General features: G+C 42.0%; 1 protein-coding gene across 2 annotated transcripts in view; it reads left to right on the top strand.

Moving 5' to 3' along the window:
• Positions 1-21,632, top strand: part of LOC147703531 (uncharacterized) — a 399,722-nt gene extending 378,090 nt beyond the window's left edge. For both annotated transcript variants that reach the window (XR_015297584.1, XM_086931902.1), the window contains exons 9-10: positions 15,524-15,616; positions 21,340-21,632. Coding sequence is in view for 1 of the 2 variants with exons in the window: in XM_086931902.1 (XP_086788028.1) it covers positions 15,524-15,616; positions 21,340-21,440 (194 nt within the window). In the remaining variant the exon portion in view is untranslated. The remainder of the gene's footprint in view (positions 1-15,523; positions 15,617-21,339) is intronic.
• The last annotated feature ends 1,270 nt before the right edge of the window (positions 21,633-22,902 follow it).

Genomic DNA, 22,902 nt, shown 5'->3' with positions numbered 1-22,902 from the left:
TAGGAGATATGCCATTAGAGGCTGAAACCGGATGCTGTGGCAGGTAGGGAGGTGGGTGTGGAGGTGTTGGACACCTAAGTCCCAAACAAACAACACTTGGCTGCTGCAAATAATAACAATAATTGTGCACTGCGAATGGGAGGGGTCTGGGGGAGGGGGGCTGTCACGAGATAATCCCACTTTGTAGAGAATGACATTTGAAGTCCGTCTTTACTTTAAACAAATGCATTCTGGGAGTGGGGGGTCTTGGTTCACTACTATTGAATGAACACAGATAAGTTGAAAGGAAGATGGTGCCCCGGCTGCAAACAATGTCACCTTGTAACTTTACACTGGCGTAGGCCCGCTGCTGTAGTCTCCAGGAACACACACTGCCATTTTCCCCCAGCCACACTCGTATTCCCGAACCTCCTAGGATCACCCGCCAGGCAACCCTGGGACTGGAGTGGGAGTGAACTGACCTGGAGCTCTCCAGTGGGAAATCACCGACGGACGATGCAGGAGAACAGGCGCCTGAAACCTGATAAACCCAGGGTTAAAATCATGAGACGGTGTTTGCAAGTCGGAGAGTCTTCAATGAGCGTGCGCCGCCACACAAGAGGGTCAAATCAGGAGGCAAGTTACGGGGGCGGAATCACGAGACTCTGTGGAAGCACAACGCCCTGCTCATTTGCAAATGTGCGGCTGCGGCTCGTTGGGCAGCATGAAGCGTTAAATTAACAAGCATTGGCCGCACGTTTAAAACAACATACGCGTTCCTATCTTTCGGTGATAATCGATTGTGGGGACACAGCAGGGCTGTCAAAAAGTCAATAACAATATATCAAATAATGAGAAGTTTCAAACGTGGCATTCTTTGGGGTGGGACACTTCTTTTGGCTTGCGGTTTTGGTTGGAGTGCGATTGGTGTTTTTAAAGCGACCCGCAGAAAACAGAAAAACGGGCTCACTAAAAGGTATTTAAAGCCCTGAGACGCCCAATTCACTCGTCATGACTCACGATGCTGAAGAATACAGCAAGGAAATAGGTGAGTTGCCAGACGTGAGAAAAAGACGGGACAGTAAGCAAGAAAAATAAGCATTGGCTGCAGCAAAGCGGGCGCAAAAGTGAAAGTGATCAAGCGTGGCGAGCGATGCGCTTAATGAGCATGCCGAATAAAGCCATATGGCGCCTCTGCTCGTAAGCGAGCGCTCGCGCACAAGCACTCAAGCTCTAGGCCGGCCATGGCAGCGTTTTTTAAGCCCTCACTAAAAATCTCGCCAGGCCAGCGCATGCGCTGGGTCAGACGAGACCTAAAAATGGCTTTATTTGAAAGCAGTCCCAGACATGGTGGTCTGCTGAGCCCAGCAGGCCGCCATCCCTCGGAAGGCCTGTCATTCCCAATGAGCTCGCAAATTGCGAGACAGTCATTGATATTAATGAGCCTTGCAATATGCGACCCCATTGGGAATCGCAAACAGTGTTAAGCACACTGTTGTACATTTCATTATGCGTCTCGCAATTTGCAAGGAGCAATTAGTTGCAAATTGCGAGGCGCAAAATAAAATGGTCGTACATCTGGCCCCATGTGCGCTAAAGTGAATACACTGCTCATAGTATATGTAAGTCACCCCTAAGGAAGGCTTTCTGAGCCCAGGAGGCAAGGTGCCGTATATTAAGGGTTAGAACATGTACGTGCAAGCTTATATGTCCTTATAGTGGCCTTTACCATTAATGTACACTGTAAGTGCAAGGCGGTCCATAGGATAACATGGGCGTGTACCCAGGCACTCTGCGGGTTAGTAGTTCCATTATGGTACAGCTGAAATATGTTTGGTATGAAACATAATGCCTTCCCACCCCTGACATGAATCCCATGTGGAGGGGGACATTACATGCACTCAAGTGCCTATCTTAGAGGTGCCAAATGGTTGTCCCCCCAGCCTAACTGTGCTCTGTGCTGGCTGTGTATGCTGCCACCACAGACAGGTTTCTGACCTCCTGCTAGGCAGTGTGAACACTCCCAGGACTTAGCAACACGGGCAAGGTAAGGAAGGAGATTACAGCACCCCCCTCCAATGCAGGCAAGTGAATGAGCACATCAAGGAAGTAAGCTTCAACTACTGCATCGCCTCTGATATGCATCAGGGCTGACTCCCAGCAGAGGAAACAGCCTTCTCCTGCCACAGGCACATTTGCTCTGGTACAGCCAGGAAATTAGCTATGCAAGGTAGTATACCACTCCCTCAAGGCTGACCACACCTCCTGGGTGAGCAACGATCTGTACACTATTCTAATTTGCTGCCATGTTTAGGAGTGGCAGAAAAGAGGGTTCTGGGTAGAAAGGGTGATCCACCACATCTGATGTGGTCACCTCAGGGAGGATTAGCTGCAGGAGCTATCTGCCCATTGGCTACTAGTCTCCAAACCTCTAAATCCCCTAAATCTAGGATGTAAGGAAACCTCCTGACACCAGAACATCAGATCTGATCAACCTGCATCAAAGAAGGAAAAAGAAGGAAGCCAAGTCCATGATAATTGGACTTTGCCCACCATCCAAAGCTAAAGAGGGATTCCCTGTCTCTTTGGCAACAGATATGGAACTATGGGAACAAACTTCATCCTTTGCTCTAACTTGGTCTCCACTGGACTGGTGGCACCAGTACCCTGTACACTGCAAGTAAAAACACTTCCGGGATCCTAAGAATCAGCGGCCTTTGGGCTTGCTGAAAATCAGATAGTGCATTGTGGGAGTTGTAGGCCTGCCTGCCCCAAGTTTCAGGCACTACCTCCGGCCTCCGACCCCTGTGAATGGCCTATAATTTTTCGCTGGAGTTACCGCTGCTAAGGCTTGTTGGTTGCCAGTCTTGCAACTGACTCCCACATGTGATGCTGCATCTACAGAGACTACCATGCAACCCACAGCTAACATTGACAACTGTGTCCCCATTGTCGTTTTGCATCTTGTTTCTTGCAGAACCAGATAAGCAGTCAAATCAGCACAACCGCAGCCCCCGTTCAGCACCAAGGACAGCCAGAGCACCTTCGCACCTGAAGCCCCTAGGCTTGGTAAAATTCTACAGACTGTCCTGGCCTGATCCTAATGCCTGGACAACCTTACCCCCTGCAATGTTTCCACGAAACTTGACTAGGAAGTGGCCGATTGTCACTAGTGTTTTTTCCCATAGACTGCAATGTTATGTTTTTCATGTATTATTTTGTACTGATTTAACGTTCCTTCTAGAACCTATAACTCCAATTATATGCATAGTATTCTGTTCAATTTAGTGTCTAAATTACGATAAAAATACCCTTTTTTTAATTAAATTGCTGACACAGTTATGTCAGTTACTTATTGTCCTTATTGGTACTCTGAAATGTTTAACACATGTTCCTCTAGTAAAGCCTGACTGCTGTTTGCCACTCTACCAATGCTGAGCAAAGGATTTATTAGTGTGAATCCAAGGATCATCTTTGGGATATTTTGATCATATTACATGGTAAGAACTAACCCCCTTGCCACATAATATTACACTTTCCTACATTGGCGTTACAGCATTGGGAATCCTGAAAATGTGTTTCTCAGTACCACGTGGTCATAAGTAATTTGTGCGTGAGAAATTTGCCAAATTGACTTTAGCATCAAAAATTGTAAAAATAAATATTTTTAAATTGGTTTTAAAGGGCCCTGTGTAGTTCCCTATTCCAATAGTACAGTGTAAAGGCCTAGACAAGATGGGAAAGTTTAAAAGTTGATTCTAAATTTGAAAAAGCTCCCGACTGCTATACAAAAAGATTAGGTACAATGGAAGCTGCACAGAGTCTCAACCTGTCAGTCATCCCAGCTCTGAAGATCAATGATCTAAGAGCTTTGTGAAAATTTAGATATACATAACCAACCCTAAGATCATGAGTTTGATGAAGGTGAAGATGAGGTCCTGGCTCAAGTTGGAGATGATGGATAAGTGAATGAAGAATTTGAGCCTCCACCCTTCCCCAGACCCCCTTCACCAGTGGAAAGTGACATTCACTCTAGTAGACCCCCCAATGGTAGGGTGGTAGTACCCTCAAGTTGGGCCTAAGGCCCAAAAATGGTGGCAGCACAGGCCTTGAAATATCAACTCGCCCACTCGCAATGTCGAGTGAGATTTTATCAGGTCGAGCTATTTTCCGGCTGGCGAGTTAACTTAAACTGGAAGAAACAGGTGTTCTGTTCATTCAGAAAGTGAATGAGCAATAAAAACGTCTTTAAATCTTGTTTTGGCCTTAACACATTTGCTGTCTGTTCAAGGACAGAGATCAAATGTCAATTTGTCTTTTTACTAAGTGTTGCTTATCTGTTCTTGGAAAATGTTTTTTACTTTTCTTTCTGTTGTTATTGTTAGTGCTTTTTGTCAAGTGAGTTATCTGACAATAATTGTGAGATAAAAGGCTGTAAAATGTCAGTTTATTTTTTTAGCATATTTAAACAACTTGTGAATTAGTAGCATAATTATTTTAAAATATATCTGGAATTATGAAATAACTTATTTTTTGTACTTCAGAAGTGTGACGCAAACAAAAAATTACATAGGAGCAAAATAAATCAAAACACTTTATTTGGTGATGTGCAAATGACAAATATTTGCAGAAACTCGATTTCCAGACCTACACTATATAGTTTTAAAACCACATGTCAGAGGGAAAATCTGTGGGCATTTTAATGTAAAACTGCGGATTGCAAATGACAGTGTGTTGCTACTTTATGCTTTAGTTGTGAATTAATTAAAAGTGACCGTTTTTAAACATGAGTTGAGAAACATTTTTGCCCCACACTGATGACAATGCGTTTAATGAACTGAGGAAAGTCCGATATGTGGCTAGATTTCTTTTATATATGGAGCAAAAGTTTAGTCTATTAAACTAAACAAGAGTTTTCTGCACAGAAGACACGCTGAACTTGCGTATTTGAAGGTGCTCTCATGTGGGATAATGAACAAAATGGCGTCTCAATTAGTTAAAATACATGCCCAGAATCACATAATTTGAAACCAGTTTATGAGGCAAGAGCTTTATAATTAGGTTGAGTACATTATTTAAGTCACTAGACCTTCAAGTCTAGTAAAATATTTAGGATGTTTCGAGACCTGCAGCAATATAAACAAGGAAAACGATGAATATTTTGACCCAAACATCCCCAAAGAGATTGCCCTAAGTTTAGTGATGGGGATGACATGGATAAGTGGTTTGCAGCCTTTGAGATACCCTGCAAGATGAGGAGGATATCATCCCAGCACTGGAGCTCTGTACGTTGGGAGTTATTCTTAGTCTAGGGCAGAGACAGACTTCTGATCCTTAAGGAGGAGGTAGTTCAGTCCTGTCAGCATATGAAGGAGACCTTGGACTCACTACAGAAGAGTACAAAGTAGAGTTCAGAGACATCCATAAAGGTCAAAACTAGACATAGGAGGACTTTGTGGACTCTTCAGTTACAGCACTGGCAGGCAGGACAAAAGGCAATGATGTGAACCCTTATGATGGGCTATATAATTTGATTATGAAACAACACATTTTTAGTAATTGTACCACAGAGAAATTGCATCAACATTTGATGGATTCTAAGTTGTCTTCTCCCAGAGAACAGGGAAAAATGGCTGACAATGAGTCAGCACCAGGGTGCCTAGGACGAAACATGGTGGAGGTGCAAGGAAAAGGGTTTACAGGCTTCTCAGCAGAAGAAAGAGGTGAGCAACAAAACAGATAACAAGAAGGAGTTCGCTAAACCACCAAAATACTTTTCACGAGGGTGGGTCCCAAGACTTCTCCCAGTCCAAGGGCAAAGGGTACCAAGGTAAGAATTGGGATCCAGCAAAGGTTTCTGGTTTTTGTCATGACTGTCATCACGCAGTTCATAAGAAGGGAGATGCAGCTTGCTCCAAAATGTCCCCCAATGATGGACAATCCAAGGGATTGGCTAGCATAGGAGTGGGGGTAGAAGTGTACTCAGGAGAGGCCATAGGTTACACATAGGCTACTTTAGGTTCCTGGGTGGGGTGGATATTAAAGCCTGGCTGTCTTCACTGCAAGCCCTGGAGAAGTATAGACAAAGGCCAAAGATTAAGGGGGCTGAGGTAGAGGCTCTGAGGAGACAGGTGCTAGTGCCACTAGGATGCCAGCCATACTGGTTTCCCCAGACCAAATGTTGTCTATTGTCAGTCGCCAGGTTACCAGTGCTGACAATGAAACTAAGCTACATCCTATGCTCTTGGTAAGCTTAGAGTGGGTAGGGGTTACATGCCCTGAGAAGATGGTTGTAACCCATGCCATCCCAGTGGAGTGTCGGCTGGGAAATGATCCTGAAACTTATGCATGGCCAGAAATGGAGAGGAAGACTCATGGAGAAATGCTGGGTCTCCATGAGTGGGTGTGTGTCAAGCCAGTGGCCAGACAGGCTCACAACCAAAGGCTCCCTTAATTCCACCACCTGCTGTTGGGACTCCATTTGAGATGATAGGGATTGACATGGTTGATCCCATTGACCCTCAGACATCATCTGTAAAATAGATTTATCCTAATGATATTGGACCATGCCACGAGATATCCAGAGGCAATTTCTCTCAGGACTGCAACTACTCCTGCAGTAGCAAAGGCCTTCCTGGGCATTTTCACCAGGGTTGGGCTTCTTAAAGAGGTGGTCTCCGATAGAGGGACAAACTGTGATTCTGCATACTTGAAAGCTATGTGGCATGAAGGTGGAGTGAGCTATAAGTTCACTACCCCCTTCACCCTCAGAAAAGTGGTTTAGTTGAAAAGTTCAACAAAAGCATGAAAACCGTGAACACGGGCCTCTCTGAAAAACTCAGAAAGAGTTAGGATGTTTTTTTACCTTGCCTCCTGTTTGCCAACAGGGAGGTGTCACAAAGGGGGGTTGGATTCAGCCCTTTTGAACTTATGTTTGGCAGTCCTGTGAGGGGTCGACTAAGTCTTGTAAGGGAAGGATGGGAGAGGCCTCTCAAAGAGCCCAAGCAGAACACTGCGGATTATGGGCCTGTGGTCATGCATGGCAAAGTACAAGAAAGGGGCAAATAAGAACCTAGAGACCAGCGGGTTCCCTGTTTTGAATCGTTGCCCAGCGACGCATCAAAAAGGGTTATTGCGTACCCTGTTTTATTATCACTTTCACTTGCTCTGCTGCCCTCACCACCTTGAGCTAACCACTGTGGTATTTAGTATACTCTCCTTTACATATGAAAACATCCCTGATCTCCACCCTCTCAGAGGGAGGGGTTGTAGCCCTTACTGTGACTAGGCATCACAGTATGAGGAGATTCCCAATGATGACCCCCCCCTTTTAAGCTAGGTCTTCCCTTATAGCAGTTGCATGTTTCTTAGACCCAATGGTTTCTTGTCTTTAGTAGACTCGGAAGTGTTTTTCACATGTTCCTTTAGTAAAGCCTGACTGCTCTTTGCCACTCTAGAAAGGACTGAGCTCAGGATTTATTAGTGTGTATCCAAGGACCGTCATTGGGGTATTGTAAAAATAATACATTTCCTTTGTGACAGTATTGCCGGATTTGGACCTTTGACGCTGGTGGATCCTGTTAGCGCCTCTTGAACCTTGAGCGCTTTCCGCACTTCAGACCGCTACCTCTTGCCGGACCCGCTTCGCGGGTCCCGCTGCGCGGTGCTGTGCTTTATGTGGATGTTGGCGAGCAGAACTTACTAAAACGTAGTGAGGGTATCTTTAAAACAGGGCTGCGAGCGCGTCTGCAGCAGGACTCCAGATCCCAAGAGTCCCTGCTGCTCACCTCACCTCAACCACCTGGTGCCGCTCTCCCTGTTGTCCACGCCCCCCTTAACCATCCTGTTATAAAATACCGAACGTCATCTCCGCTGCGCGGGAGCGCGCGGGAGTGCGCCGGGAGAAGCCCGGGACAAGGGCGGGACCGACTGCGACCGACAGAGACTGATTGAGGTTGGGCTGGGCCATTTCCCTTTAGTTTGTTTGTTTCAGGATTGATAGAGTGTTTAATGTTTACTGCTAATTAGCGGAATAAATTGTGTTTCCTTTTTACTTTTTTATTCTAACTTATTATTTTTAAGGTGGTATCGTATATTGTCTCTCTAGAAAAAATGACTACTAAGAAATTGAGATCAGGAAGAGTATTAGTTGGTAGAGCCTGTTCTAAAACTAAATCTAACCCCTTGCGGAACAGAGATGGGTCAGCTTTACAATTAAAAAGTAAATGTCAACTTTACTCTTTGTGGGATAAGGGTAAGGATAAAGTAGACCGGGAGGGGTCCTTTACTGAAAAGATTAATATCAACAGCAAAGAGCAGGTGAGAGATCCCTCTGTTACTAAAAATGATAGTACCTTATCGGGTATCATTGCCCTGCCCCCTTTAGAAGATATATTTTATAAGAACCAAGAGGGAGACCCCGCCTATTTACCTGAAATCCAAGATAAAGCTGTAAACGTTGCAGATTTAGGTAACACCTCTGTTTTCCCTGTTGTGGCTGTAGTACATAATTTTCCCCCTCCTCCTAAGGCAGATCAAAAAAATCATCCTGGTACATCTTCTTCTTTGCATATTCTCCCAGAGGACTTCACCCTTCCAGATATAAACTTTGAGTCCCAGAAAGGATTAATTAAAGCACTGAACTCCATTATTTCACAAGATATTGTAGCTACTCCTAGGTTACATCTTTATAGCAGTACCCCGTCAAAAAACTCCGAGTTCTCCATCCCTGAAATGAACTTTTTTCCTAGCCCCGTTCATATTCAAAATAAAGACCCCCTTAACTCTTATATACAAGAAGATAACGTAATATCTAACTCCTTATCCTCTTTAGAGCGGCTTATTTCATCTATTTTACAGCTCCTGGAAAAATTAGTTAATGGGTCAGATAACGTATTTGATACAGTAACCCTGATTTTAAAGGCACTGCTGAGTCATAATAAAGGATTAGAAGGTGTCACCCAACCAAAAATAATTACTCCATCAAAAAACTCAAGTAAGGAAGTAAATAAAGAAGTAAACGTAAAAACAGCCCTTGAGGTATCTTTATCGTCAGATCCCCTGGTTAAAACTAACACTCATACTGCAGTTATTTCTGAATCTTCCGTATATAGGAATGAGAATTCAATTAACGGTAATTGTGTAGCATTTATTAGCCAGGAGATCGAGGCTTTATTACCTTCGGAGGATAATTCGACTAACATTTTACCCCCTATCTTTCCCATTTTTATTCCCCAAACAAATAAAGAAACACCAATCCTCACTGTTTTCCCGGATAAAGTTTCTCCGCTACAGGAGAAAAAACCTGAAATAGCAGTATCTAAAAAACAACGATGCAAAAAAAGAAAACCAAACCGTAGATTTTATAAAAAAAGGCAAAGGAAAATTACTTTTGAATGTGAACAAGAGTTTTCTTTGGATAATTCCAATCCCGTGGTTTTGGATTCTAATTCGTTACATGACCCAGTGGGAACATCAAAGTTGATCCACACAGAGATACAGCATGAATTTTTATCTCACATAAACCAACATCATCTCGATGAGCAGATCAAAATGGTGAATGATCAAAATCCAAATCCAATTCTAGATCCCAAAGTAAAATTAAATCTTAACCCTCTGGCTATTCCCTTCTCAGATGTGGTTGCAACCGAATATGTATCTAAGACAGTGCCTAAGACTAGAGAAAATGTGGATACTTTCTTCCTTGATTTTATACCTATCTTTGATACAGATCTTATCTTAAATAGATCTGCATTGGTTAACTGTGTCCGTGAAATAGAGAGCCTAAAATTGATCCAATCTGCAGATCTAGATGTAATAACACTAATAAACTCAGAGAATGGAAAGATAGCACGGGTAAAATTTTATTCCAAATTGGTAACAAATCACGTCCTACAATGGGCAGAGGAATTCCAAATAAGAGGAATTGATGTCGATCCTTTTATTCCGGTTAAAATAGAAAGCCGAAGACCCCGAAAAATGTTAACCTATCAGGGTATAAATTCCGGTCCTTCAGATGGATCCTCTGTAGTGACCGAAGAGTTAAAAATACGTATATCAAAAAATGAGCGACAGGTGATAGTAAATAATCCTCTATCTATAAAACAAACTAGGGTAAAGGACCCCGATCTGGAGTGGAGTTGGCTGCCCGCTGTTCTATCAGATAAATCCGGTTTTACATCTAGAATGAATTCTGATTTTTAACGATAATTTAAAAATAATATCGTGGAACATTGCCGGATTAATCCAGAGCACCGAAAAGTTGCTATTTCTGCATTCTTTAGAGGCAGATGTGATCTGTTTGCAGGAAACTTGGTTGGTAGGGAATTTCCCGGTTGAAAAAGATTATTATGTATTGGAGAGTAATGCTACCCCCTCTACGAGAGGGCGTGCGAAGGGAGGACTAGCCTGTCTTCTGTCCAATAAAATTAATTGGAATTATACCCATTATTTCGATCCGAACAAATTATTTCAGGCAATAACCTTAATAAATTTCGCTAAGGATGCCCCCCAGAACTCACTTGTAATAATAAATGCCTATTTACCTCCAGATATAAATTATAATTCTGGTATTAAGACGATTTGTTCTTTTATACTAAATCTTCAGGAATCTATTTTCCCCCCTCATATTCTATTATTAGGTGACCTAAATGGTAAAATATCTAATAGTGCCTTGGAGTTATTCAGGAATAAGTTAAAGGAGGAAACGTTCCAGATACCTAAAGCCATATTTCCAGAGAACATTAAAACAAATAAAAGAGGGAAACTAATCTTGGAGAGTTTAGCCGAAGTAGATTGTATTATAATCAATGGAAGGCTCCCCTCTGATAGTCCCGCTCACTGTACACATAAGTCAGGGAATGGTGGTTCGATCCTTGACTATATGATAGTAGATAGTACCTTTTTTAGTTCTCTGAAGGATTTATCTGTACTTATTACTGATCTCAGTGATCATAACGTTTTGTCTGTAAAATTGAATGTAACATCATCTCAAAGGGATCCATGGAATATTGGGGATGACTTATTGAACTTTAATATTAAAAAAGGGAAATGCTATTGGAATCCAGGGTCCATCAGAAGCTTGGCCAATATATTAGAATATACAGCAGAGAACTTAATCTCATGGGAAGGGAGAGAGCTACTTTGTTTTGCGTCCCTTTTACATACCTTAAAATCTAAAGTACAAAAGCCTCCATTAGGAAAGATAATTCCAAAAATCCCCTCTGACCTTCGTCACTTAAATACAGAAATAAATAAATTGGTTAGGGCTGAGTACCTCTCCTTTATTCCCGAACGTAGACAAAGGATAACCCTTTTGAGAAGAAGGAGAAAAAGGATAAAGGCTAGATTAAAACGGGAGAAAGAAGATGCCCTTTGGATTAAACTTCGTGAGGCAACTAGGAGTGGGCAGGCAAAGACCTTCTGGTCATTAATTGGAGAAGGATGCGGGGTAAGATCCAGACCCTCACCGATATCTATTAATGAGCAGTCATGGGTTGATTTTATCCAGCATTTATATAGCGGTAATGGTGTGAAGTTTGATTCCGGTAAGCTACAGGAGGACTTGTTCCCATATGATCTTCCGTCTGAATTGGAAATTGTTGCTGCAATTAAAGCTCTGCGTACATCTGGTGCACTGGGCCCAGATGAAATTCCTATTTCAGTGCTAAAATCACATAGTATTTTATGGGGGAAAATTTTATATCCAGTCTTTAAATTTTGCTTTACCAATGGCACCGTTGCGCATTCCTGGAAAGGGAGTTTATTAATTCCTCTCTTTAAAAAGGGGGCTAGAGATTTACCTCAAAATTACAGACAAATTGCCCTCCTAGATGCCATTGGCAAGGTTTTTGCCAAATGTTTATTAAATTCTTTAAATGACTGGGTATCTGCATCCGCAATACTACCGCTAGAACAGACTGGCTTTAGGAAACAACATGGTACCCTAGACAATCTTACTGCTCTTCAAGTCCTGGTAGAAAAATATGTCATAGTTCGTAGAGGAGGTGTATATGGGGCTTTTATTGACTTCTCTACGGCCTTTGATAAGGTGGACAGATCTTTGCTGTGGAGTAAGTTAATTAAATTAGAGATGCCCCCTAGTTTATTAAGGTTAGTTATTGCACTGCACACAGACACCTGGTGCAGAGTATTAATGGGTGGCGAGAGAGGACTATCCAGGGTCATACCCACAAATAATGGACTTAAACAGGGCTGCTTATTGGCTCCTCTGTTGTTCTCTTTATATATTGCTGACCTCCCTAAGGCCCTATTATCATCTAGCAATGGTATTGCTCCAGTTTTGGGGGGATCCCCAATAGTGTGCCTAATGTACGCAGATGACATTTTAATTTTGGACCTTACCCCAAAAGGTTTGACTGGCCGTTTACAAGCTCTGATCTCCTACGCTGAGGCTCATTTTTTAAAAATAAATATCTTAAAAAGTAAAATAATGTGCTTCCGGGGAAGGAAAAAATCCAAATATGAAAATTATTACTGGTCTGTTGGGGGTGAAAGAATAGAAGTAGTCAAATCCTATCCTTTTCTTGGAAAGATTGTCACGAGTAGTCTAAGTGAAAAAACTCACATTGAGAACAATAGCAGGAAAGCTCTCGCTGAAGGGAAGAGTCTTATTTCTCTCTACAAGGCGACAGGTAAAAGGCACTTCTCCATATTGCTCGAGGTTTTCCGAGCGAAATCCCCGCATCCCTAATCTACGGACTAGAAATAGTAGATATGGCATGTTGGAATTTTCTGGATTCCACTGAAGGAAAAATATTACGCAACTTAACTTCTGTAAATACTGCGTATTCTACGTCTTCGTTGAGACAAGAATTCGGTTTGCGTAGCTCCTGGGCTCAGGCAGTTGCGAGTGTGGTGCCTTTGGTTTTTAATATTGCTGGAGGAATGCCGGGCACACTGAGGTACCTTATAAAAAATGAGCTGTTGGGTACTTTTAATGCTTATTCTTCAATTGTGAGGAATTTCCAACAGGCTGTTACATTATTACAGCTAGATGAACAAGGTCTTTTTTCATTATCTGCAGCCCAATTAAAGCTAGTTTTAAAGTCTGCCTCTTGGGAATTGAGTTTTAGAGTAGATAGTGGGGCAAGTAAATTAAAGAGAGGAATGTTCCCTACCGTAAATTTTGTGAAATAAAAAAACCCCAGCCATACATATGTTGGAATCTCCCTCATGGAGTTAGGCGATTTACCCTTCTGTTAAGGTATAACTTACTCCCTTTGAACTGTCTTCTGTCCAAATGGTATGGTGGTTCAGATATCTGTGATTATTGTAACTCTAATTCCCAGGATATGTATCATGTCATTTTTGTTTGTCCGGTACTTATGGCATTTAGACGTAAATGGTTAAGACCTATGTGCCTTCAATTGGGTATTTTTACTGCTTTTGATTTCATTGAAGCAATGCTTAATCCTCCGAACGAAATGTTTTGTTTTAAATTGTTTCATTTCTTTAACTGTTTTTTACCATTATATTGACAATTTAATATCATGTAAATTTTTTAAGATATCTTGTTGTTTTTTACTGAATTATTATGTGGACCTCAATTGAGTTCCGTTACCATAAATAAATAAACTTGAAACTTGAAACTTAATAATAATACATGGTGAAGACTAACCCCCCTCACCACATACCATTCCACATTCGTACATATGGCAGTTAAGTTCAGTTACCCCTTTTAAAAATGCAATCAAACACATGATAGCCAAACATACATTCAGGTCAAAGCACTGTTATCAGTATGATGCTTCTTTTGGCCATAGCCTGGCACCCCCCTAGGATCAATTAAGGCCCCCACCAGCCCCCCGGGGGTCTGCTCCCCTAATTTGAAGACCTCTGACTTACAGTTATCGCCCACATTTTCCTGCAGTTACAATCTTTTTACATTTTGATGTATGGTATGCATCCTCACTTTCTACTAAAAAATATTTACCCGTCTTCTGACGGAGAAGGATTCCGTTTTTCTGCACTCTCCCAATTTACTCTCCTTAAGAGATTACCTTGCCACAAATCAAGCAATGAGAGCCCACAGTCACAAATCAAAGAATAATCTTGTATTGCTCCTACTGCAAGGCATCTTTTAGCAACCTCTGTCTAGGAAGGATGGAATTTTGCAGTGCTAAAGCAGATGTTGTTGCCTTTCCTGTATCCCTCTTCCTTCTCAGCATTGAACTGTTTTTCTTGCCAAGCACTGATTTGCTTGTGCATCATAGATGTTCTAAAGCTGTACCTCCCTCAGCTACCCCTGTCAGTTTCATGTCACACAATGTGCATATAAAGTCCTTTGAGGACAATTAATTTTTTCATAAGGTAGAAGAGTGAACAATTTTCAAACAATGAATCCTGGGTGCTTTCTTGAATCCTTTATGTGACTATCTTCCAGGTCTTCATTTCTCTCCATATCATGTTCCTCAAGATTTTCCCTCTCCTGGTCTTGTTGTCCAGATGCCATTACAAATGAGCAAAACATTTTGAGTCTCCATAAAAGAAAAGCATATCATACATACTATACAGTCTCCTTTACTGCATAGCTCATCTACTGCAAGGAGTGTAATGATATGTGCAAGAAAGATCAAGGACAATTTGAATATGGAAGTATACATTTTCAGGAACCAATCAAACATCTTCAATTGGCTGTAAGGATTTGTGGTCTCTCCACGGTTCCAAAGAAATAATCATGGGTGGAGTGTATACACAGGGACTGCAATTCTGATTCCTGGTACTGCAACTCCATCAAGTCTTTTAACGTGGAAAGTTGCAAAAATAACACTACAGCTGTGTGAGCTAAGGTGCACTTAGCAAACTCACACCCTCAAACAATATAGATAAAATAGTTTTCTTGCCACACACAACTTACAAATAGTTATAGCATTTGTGACACACACTTTTTGAGTTTTGCAGCACTTGAAAAATAAGTCCCACCTGTCTTACCTTGGGAGAGCCCCGCACCCAGAAAAACAAGCCATGGCACTGTAGCGTTGTAACTATTTCAGGTGATATATGGTGGATGCTTTAAAAAATACACAGAAAAAAATAATTGCCTTGTGTAAAGAAATTGCTACATACAATGTATGAGGCAGTAAAATGTGTTTTTATGACCACATGTGAACATCTGACTGAGAAGAAGTACATTTCAATGTGAGTGCTGGTGTGCCTAGATGGGTCTCCGGGCCATATCTTTATTTGAATGTTTTTTTTATTTATTTTGCATATTGCATACTACAAAAAATAGATATCTAAACAGGAGCTTATTTTGGCCCAAGTGATAATGAACAGTAAAATATAATCATGATGTTCCAGTTTTAGAAGTGAAAACGTGTCTCCTATTTGATATAACTACAGACTGAAAACTGAACAATATATAATATTCTAATGGTTTGTGTTACTGTTGCTTTCAGTGTCAACAGACAAATTCCTAATAAAAGTGAAAGTGTTGCGCAATCAGAATGTGTCTTGCAATAAGGTGGTTGGCCATATATTTTATGCAGGGCACTGACTGTACATGCATTACTTTCTTTTTTAGGGTATTCTGACACACAGAAGTTGAATTCCATTAAAGATCTTGAAGAACTGCATAAGTTCAAATCTTCGCCTCTGTGCGTTTCAGGTGATCCAGGTAAGTAGTTGCATGCAATAAGTATATTGAGACGACGCTTTTCAAATTACCTTGCCTTCTGCTCAATGCCATGATTCAGGGGTTAAGCACAGTAGCGGCCCTGCATTGGGGCGGGGTGGAGTGTTGTAGGTGACAAACAACGGGATTGGGAATGTAGAATAAATAAATAAACCACTTACCTTGCCCTCGCTGCATTGCCAACTCGACAATGTGGCGAGAGCAAGGTAAGTAGTTTTATTTATTTAATTTACATTCCCTGTACCGTCAATTGTCACTTTCACCACCCTACCCCGCTTCCGCACCGGTCCACTGTGCTTACCTGCATGGGCCGCCACTGGTGCTCGTCATCATTTTAGTGGGTGCTAACATTAGTAATGGTATAAAATTAATAATTGACAACCAACTAACCTCTCCCCCCACACACACTTTTAGTGGTACTAGGAAGATGGAGATGGGATTAGGATACATCTAGATTTGGAAGTCAGACTAAAACTCCTCAATAGGGCCTTGGGGGCACCTGTACTGCGCCCCTTAACATCCCTGCACCGTGTGGCAGGCCACCGATGTTTGAGCAATACAGTTTGGAAAGGCCCCAAAACCAAGTGAGGCTATATTACTTTAGGAATATTTCAAGAGGCACCAAAATGCTTCAATAAACTGTTACTTTTTCACAGGCAGGCGCGGAACAACCATTGGGCTGGAAGGGCTTCAACCGGTCCCCCCTCCGTCAGGTTCCGTGGGCTGGGCTGAGGCTGCCAGGCAGTAGTCAAGGTTCATCAAGGGTTTTACTCGATCCGCCCTAAAGCCCTGGCGGTCACAGCTTTCCTCTTGTTTTTTTGTTTATCCTATTTACCTCTTTCTTTCCTTTAGTAGTCTCCCCTGCATGACCCTTTCATTCCTTAATGGCTGTATCTGCATGACAACAGCGGCGAGACTGGCAAAGTTAAATGGTTTAAAGGTGTGAAGTACAGTCAACCTCCCCCCTCCAGGAATGAACAGAATATCCTGCAAACAAAAAGGAATACACCCACATCACAACAGATTTTCTCAAAGAATTTAGGGGAGAGATGATTTTAAAGTGGGCTAGGGTTGCCACATTTTCAGATGCAAATGCGGACGAGGCTGGTAAGTGAATAGCAACTAAATCTGCTGTTAGCTTTTAAAACAAAATTCACTCACAACTCTTAACTTTTTTGCTCAGGCAATTTAATTTTATTTTATAATGTCACCAAACTAAAACGACAGTGGAATTTAAAATGAACACAGTACAGTGAGTGTTATAGAAAGTATAGTAATCTTGGGGAGTTCACAATTTGTATTACAGGCAACAAAAATAAGACGTCATCTGGAGCACAGTGAATGTGAAGCTGCAATTATTGCATTTAAAAACTGAGTATCGAGGTCATAAAGTCACGTCATCAAAAATGTTTAGAGACAAATATTAAACAGCTAAGAGTAAGACTCTGTTACCTTTAATAATAATTTAGGATTAGTGTATGTTGCTTGGTAATAATTTTGATGGGACATATGCTTGGCCATTGAAATTCTGCAGCAGGAGAGAGACAAATTATGCTGCAAGGTTGAGTAAATTATGTGGCATAATGCTGCACATTTTGTGATAGCATTACTGTATTATTTTTTGACACTTTTTAACATTGTCTAAACATTGGTTGCATCTCATTAATACCAGTTCAAAACTCAAATACAGAAATAAGCAACAGAAAGGTGACCGGTCACCATTTGCAAAGGTCCTTCCACTGCGTGGCAACATGTTGCTGCTTCAATCAGGATTTATAAAGAGTGGCTAATCACCAGATAGGGTATCCAGGTGCTTGCAGGTCCCGGAGGCTTATACGAACAGCCAAGTCTTGAGGGTCATTCGGAATTACGGAAGTGAGGTAATAGTCCGGAGGTGCATGGGGAGGCTGGTAAAGGTCTTTGAAGCAAAGTGGGAGAAGGATCGTCCTCCATTTCTGTTTCGGGCAATGCAGGGAGTATGGGAAAGTGAAAAGGAGGCAGCACATATTCTTTTCCGCAGGAGGTGGAAGGTCAGGCGGTGGTTAATGTAGACTGGTCCTTGGATGTGTAGAACCTTGTGTTCGTAGGTCAGCAGCTTGAATCAGCATCTCTTCAGTACAGGGAGCCAGTGGAGCTGCCTGACGCTGGTGTGATGTGGGTTTGTTGGGGGAAGGCTGAGGATGAATCTGATTGCGGAGTTCTGTATGGTCTGAAGTCTCTGTAGGAGGTGTGCGGCGATTCCTACGTAGAGAGCGCTGTGTAGGCCAGTCGGATAATGACGAGGGCTTGTGTCATGGTGCGTCTCGTGTGTAAGGGTAGCCTCTTGAATATCTTAAGTAGCATGTTCAGAGTAAGGAAGCAGGCAGAGGAGACAGTGTTGATCTGGGATTTCATGGTGAGCTTGTTGTTAATGATGATTCCGAGGTTTCTGGCATGGTCGGAGGGAGTGGGTCCTAAGGCTGATGGCCACCATGAGTCATTCCATATCAGTTTGCAACATCATCAAGGAAAGCATATATTGAGTAATAGTGATTTACTACTGTAAGTACACATTTACAAAAACGTGATGAAATTGTGAAATTTGAAATCATGATATTGTTTCAGGTCAGTATTTTAAAGTAAATTTTTTTGTACCACACCTTTGAGACTGGTGATACCCGGCCAAACGTTATCTCATGTAGGAAAACAAACCAGTTCAAAACAATATTCATTGTATGTTATGCATGCCTGGTTACCCTAGTCTTCCACCCCTATTGTGGGAGCGCGGGTCTAATATACAGGCGAGGAGGCTGAATGAATTTTCGAACAGGTATAGGTTTATTTTGAACAAGTGTAGGATCAGGTAAAACAGATGTCCGGGCGTCACAGTAGTCTTCTTCTTGGGAGTCCTCTTCGGATTCTGGCAATGGTCCCGGCTCGTCGTCTTCGGAATCGAAGGGTGTTCCCCGGAGGCTCATAAAAAGAGGAAAGATAGGGAGTCGTCAGAACACTAGTTTTACCCTTTTACAGGGAATCTAACCCGTCACCGCACCACAGTTGTGCTCAGTAAAAAGGATTGTGATTTTAAACTAGGATAGGGTTGGGCATAGGGAATCATGAATAAATAAAGCAAAAAGGGTAGTGAGAATCCCTCACTAAAAGAAATAGTTTTCCCTTATTGTTAAGAGATTGTATTTTGAGACAGTTTTCTACGTCAATGCAGTCAGACGTCAATGTATCTAATCTCACATATGCAGGATTTTTCCTATGAGACTAATTTCAGTTTACTCAGGTGTCTGAAACCGTTTCTAATCATTGGCAGCAAAAAGGATCACTATGACACAGTCTTAACAGGTATAACGAGCGTTTCAAGGATGAAAACGGTTCACCGCGCAGTATAGTAAAATGTATACACACTAACTGCCACCCGCCACCCTACAGAGACTACCCGCCACCCTCACGTGTAGTAAAGTGAAAACCCTTAACTCACCGACTCCTGCCGCAAACTCTCCTGAGTCCGCGGCCGCTCTTCAGCATCCTCCGGTGGAATCCACCACTCCTCAGTCCAGGGCTCGTCTGCTTCTTCGTCCTGGGTTTCTCTCTCCTTGGACTTCTCCTCGCAGTCCTCTCGGCTCCGGTATGGCGTTTCTCCTCGCGTCCCCTCCGCCGGCGTCCTCTTCCGGTCTACTCCTTCTCTCCCAAACCCTCTTCCGTGCTCAGTTTTCATTGGGTTTCGTAGACCTTTTCCGGGGTTATCATCGTTCACTTCCGGTTTAAGTTTTCCAGCTCTCTGTAAGGAGAGGAAAAGACGGCATGGATCTGGATTGGATGTTGTCGTTTGTGAAGTCCGTTGGACGTTATCGGCCCACGGGATTACATCGGTGAGCGTTTCCTCACATCCCCTTTCCCTTGCTGTCCTTCTACTCGGGTTGTATCTTGAGGAAATCTAGATAAATAGTCCACATTTCCTTGTTCGCTTCCTTTCCTATGTTTGGTTCGAAATGGATAAGGTTGTAATGACAGGAACCATCGAAGCACTCGTTCATTATGGCCCTTGTTTTTGGCTAACCATTCTAGATGGGCGTGATCAGTGTACAAAGTAAACTCCCTACCTTCAAGATAGTATCTTAGGGTTTCTATTGCCCATTTTATGGCTAATGCTTCTTTTTCTATAGTGGCATAGTTCTTTTCACGGGGAAAGAGTTTTCTACTAATGTACAATATGGGCTTCTCTCCCTGGGATGTTTCTTGGGATAGAACAGCCCCAAGTCCTTGATCTGAAGCATCTGTTTGATATTTCTTTCTAACAAGTAGGATAGCGTGCACAAGACTTTAAGATGTTTTCAAGTAGTCAATGGAAGGTACTGGTTTTAAAAACCTCACAAGGCCATTCGGAGGCAGGTGTTAAAATAGGTCTTCAAAGCCAAGAGCACCTGAGAAAAAGAATCAGTCTAATGTTGATTATTAGTGATGCAGAACTGCTTAAAGAGAATTGTTTTACCTGTAATCTGGATGTCTCCTTTTATACCATACACCATATGTGAACCGCTTCTGCATCCTGCCTTTCTTAATCTCTGTGCAATGTACCAGCCCTCCAAACACAGATGCAGGTTGTGGCAATGGGAGGATCAGGTTCTCTCTAGCAATGGGTCAAAGGTTACAATTAAAACCCAGACCGGGCACAGTACCTCAATTGAAGGACTTCGTAGAGTTAAAGAAACGAGGGAGGCTATCGCAGAATGTTTGTGAACAGCATATACAAGAGCGGGGACTTAATGAGTGATGGTGCATTTTTGAAGGAGGGTGAAATCGGTCGCCCAAAAGTCACACATAAAGGGAAGTAACAACCAGTATCATAACGTAGCTTTTGCCTCCCCCTTCTTACAGGACACCACCTGCTAAATAGATTTTCTTTTCATCTCATGAACATTATATAGATGCAAATTGAATAGCATAACTAAGTGGTACCCGAACGTTTGACTCTGGGGACCCCCGCTTAATCATTACTGGAACCCAGTGACCACTACTGAATCATTATTGGAATCCAAGGACCCCCCACGAGTCATTACTGGAAGCCGGGGGATACCTGCCTAATCATTGTCGATAATCTGAACCACAAAACAATACCCAAAATATACAGAAAAACACATTCATCAAACAAATAAAAATAAAAAAATGTAATTTTAATAGAAAGTCTAGAGCTTTTGTAAAATTTAAATTGACACCACTTATCATCCATACTCTATTCTTTATGATGCACAGCTCCCACGAATCAATCAGGGGATACTATTTTAATTTATAACCTCCCATCTCAAATTTCTTCACATTTACAGTGCATTTCAAAATGTTCAATTGTACATTTAGCTTCTTTATTTATATACACTTTATTAATCCGGGTCTGTTAATAATATTTAATTTTCAAATTAGTCGCCGACCCTCTGAGGAGGCTTCTCGGACCCTCAGGGGTCCCCAGACCACATTTTGGGAACCACAAGCATAACTGAAATGTAAGGGGCACCTCGGTTTTGCAGTGGCCCCATGAAATTGTTACTGGTTATAACCACTTAGGTCATCAGAAAGAACTGCTGTACAGCAATATATGCAACTGCAACACCCTGATTTGCTACAGATATATAAATGTGTGATAAAGGCAAGTTTGGTGATCTGATGTTGTGACTTTACCTAAAGTGAATATATTAATGTCAACATTCTTATTTTTATCACAGCATCAGCACCAACCGGAGCAGCTAGTATGGTGGTATCTCAACAGCTCCCCGCCCTCTGGTTCATGATGTTGTGGCTTATACACAGACTTCAGCTGGGATAATTATTTAGCTGTTGAAGAAAAGCAAGTTTCGAATGGAATTCTCAGACCCTGTACTGTATCCTACCTCTTTGTGGTTTGCATTGGTGTTGCTCTCCATATTCCTTGATGTACAAATCTATAAACTGACAGAAATCATTGTTGTCTTTTATTTACTGATGTGTTGAAGATCATCATTAAAAGATTTAATTTCACAATAAATCGCACTATCTGTAAAAATGTTTTGCTACCCTTGAAGCCCATACAAAGCTTATGAAAGTAAAGCTGGGCCTGCGCGTTAACTAAATTATACTCACAATGGTAGAAACATTGACAACATTTTTTATCATACTTTTTTTCCCAATATTTTTTTAATTATCATTTACAAACTCTTAATACATAATAGAAAATAAAATACCACCACCATTTTTACCCCAATAAAACGCCCACCCACCCGGCTGCACAATTAGATACCAGAAAATGTAATCTCTGGTGCCATACAATGTGTCTTAGCAAATTCAATATGATTCATACGGTTGATACCAAGAAGGACAGTAGACAAAAAACGAACAAAATTAGAGAAAATCCATTAGGGACTAAGCATGGGCGGAAAGTCCGTTCCGCTCGCGGATTTTGCGGATTTTCGGTAAATTCGCAATCCGCGAACGCTCGCGAATTTACCGAAAATCCGCAAATTCGCACGCAGCGGATTTTTTTTTCTTGGTGATACAATTTTGCGGCGTGCGGTGTAAGTTCGCAATTGCGAACATGTAGGTGCGGCGGGCAGCAACAATCTTGCACTCGCGAAATTACAAAAATTGCAATTCTGCACAAGAAATCTACTAGCAAGCAGCATAGACCTTCTGAAAATGATGATTTTTATCAGAATAACTCCTCAGGTTGACATTTGCCTGCACTTTTTTGGATTTGAGGCCTTTTGATTTTCTTTGGATAACTTTTGGATTAGAAATCAACTTTCTCATATAAGCTTGTTTGGGGCATTACAGTTGCTGTAATGCTGTTCTGCAGAAAAACGAGTTTTGCAATAGTGAAAGCATTCAGCAGGTTCAAAAGTTCAAACTCATCATTAGTAACCATTCCCTGTAGTGCTTCCTGACAAGGGCCCCTCCAGAGTTCAGTTGCTAGTTGCAACAATTGTATGACCCTGCTCTGACCCTCACAGCAGGCTCATAGAATAGCTACAAGTAGGCCACAAAGGTCCTGGAAAAAAAAATTGCACTGCAACAGAAAGCAAATTACAGATAAGGAAGCAGGTGCCAGACTGGAATTTTAAAACAGTGACATATTAATAAATCAACCCCAAATTAATTCATGTCAGTTGAAGCAGGCAGGTGTGCTTGCTTTTTCCCCCCATAATCTACAGTGATGATGAACCAGAGGGTGGCATTGATGTACCAGAGGGTGGCATGGGTGAAACAAAGGGTGGCAGGGGTGAAACAGAGGGTGCTGGGAACCTGTGATGATG

The sequence above is a fragment of the Lissotriton vulgaris genome, chromosome 7 (assembly GCF_964263255.1).
Source record: "Lissotriton vulgaris chromosome 7, aLisVul1.2, whole genome shotgun sequence".
NCBI lineage: Eukaryota > Metazoa > Chordata > Amphibia > Caudata > Salamandridae > Lissotriton > Lissotriton vulgaris.
This window is presented reverse-complemented; position numbering and strand designations above follow the sequence as displayed.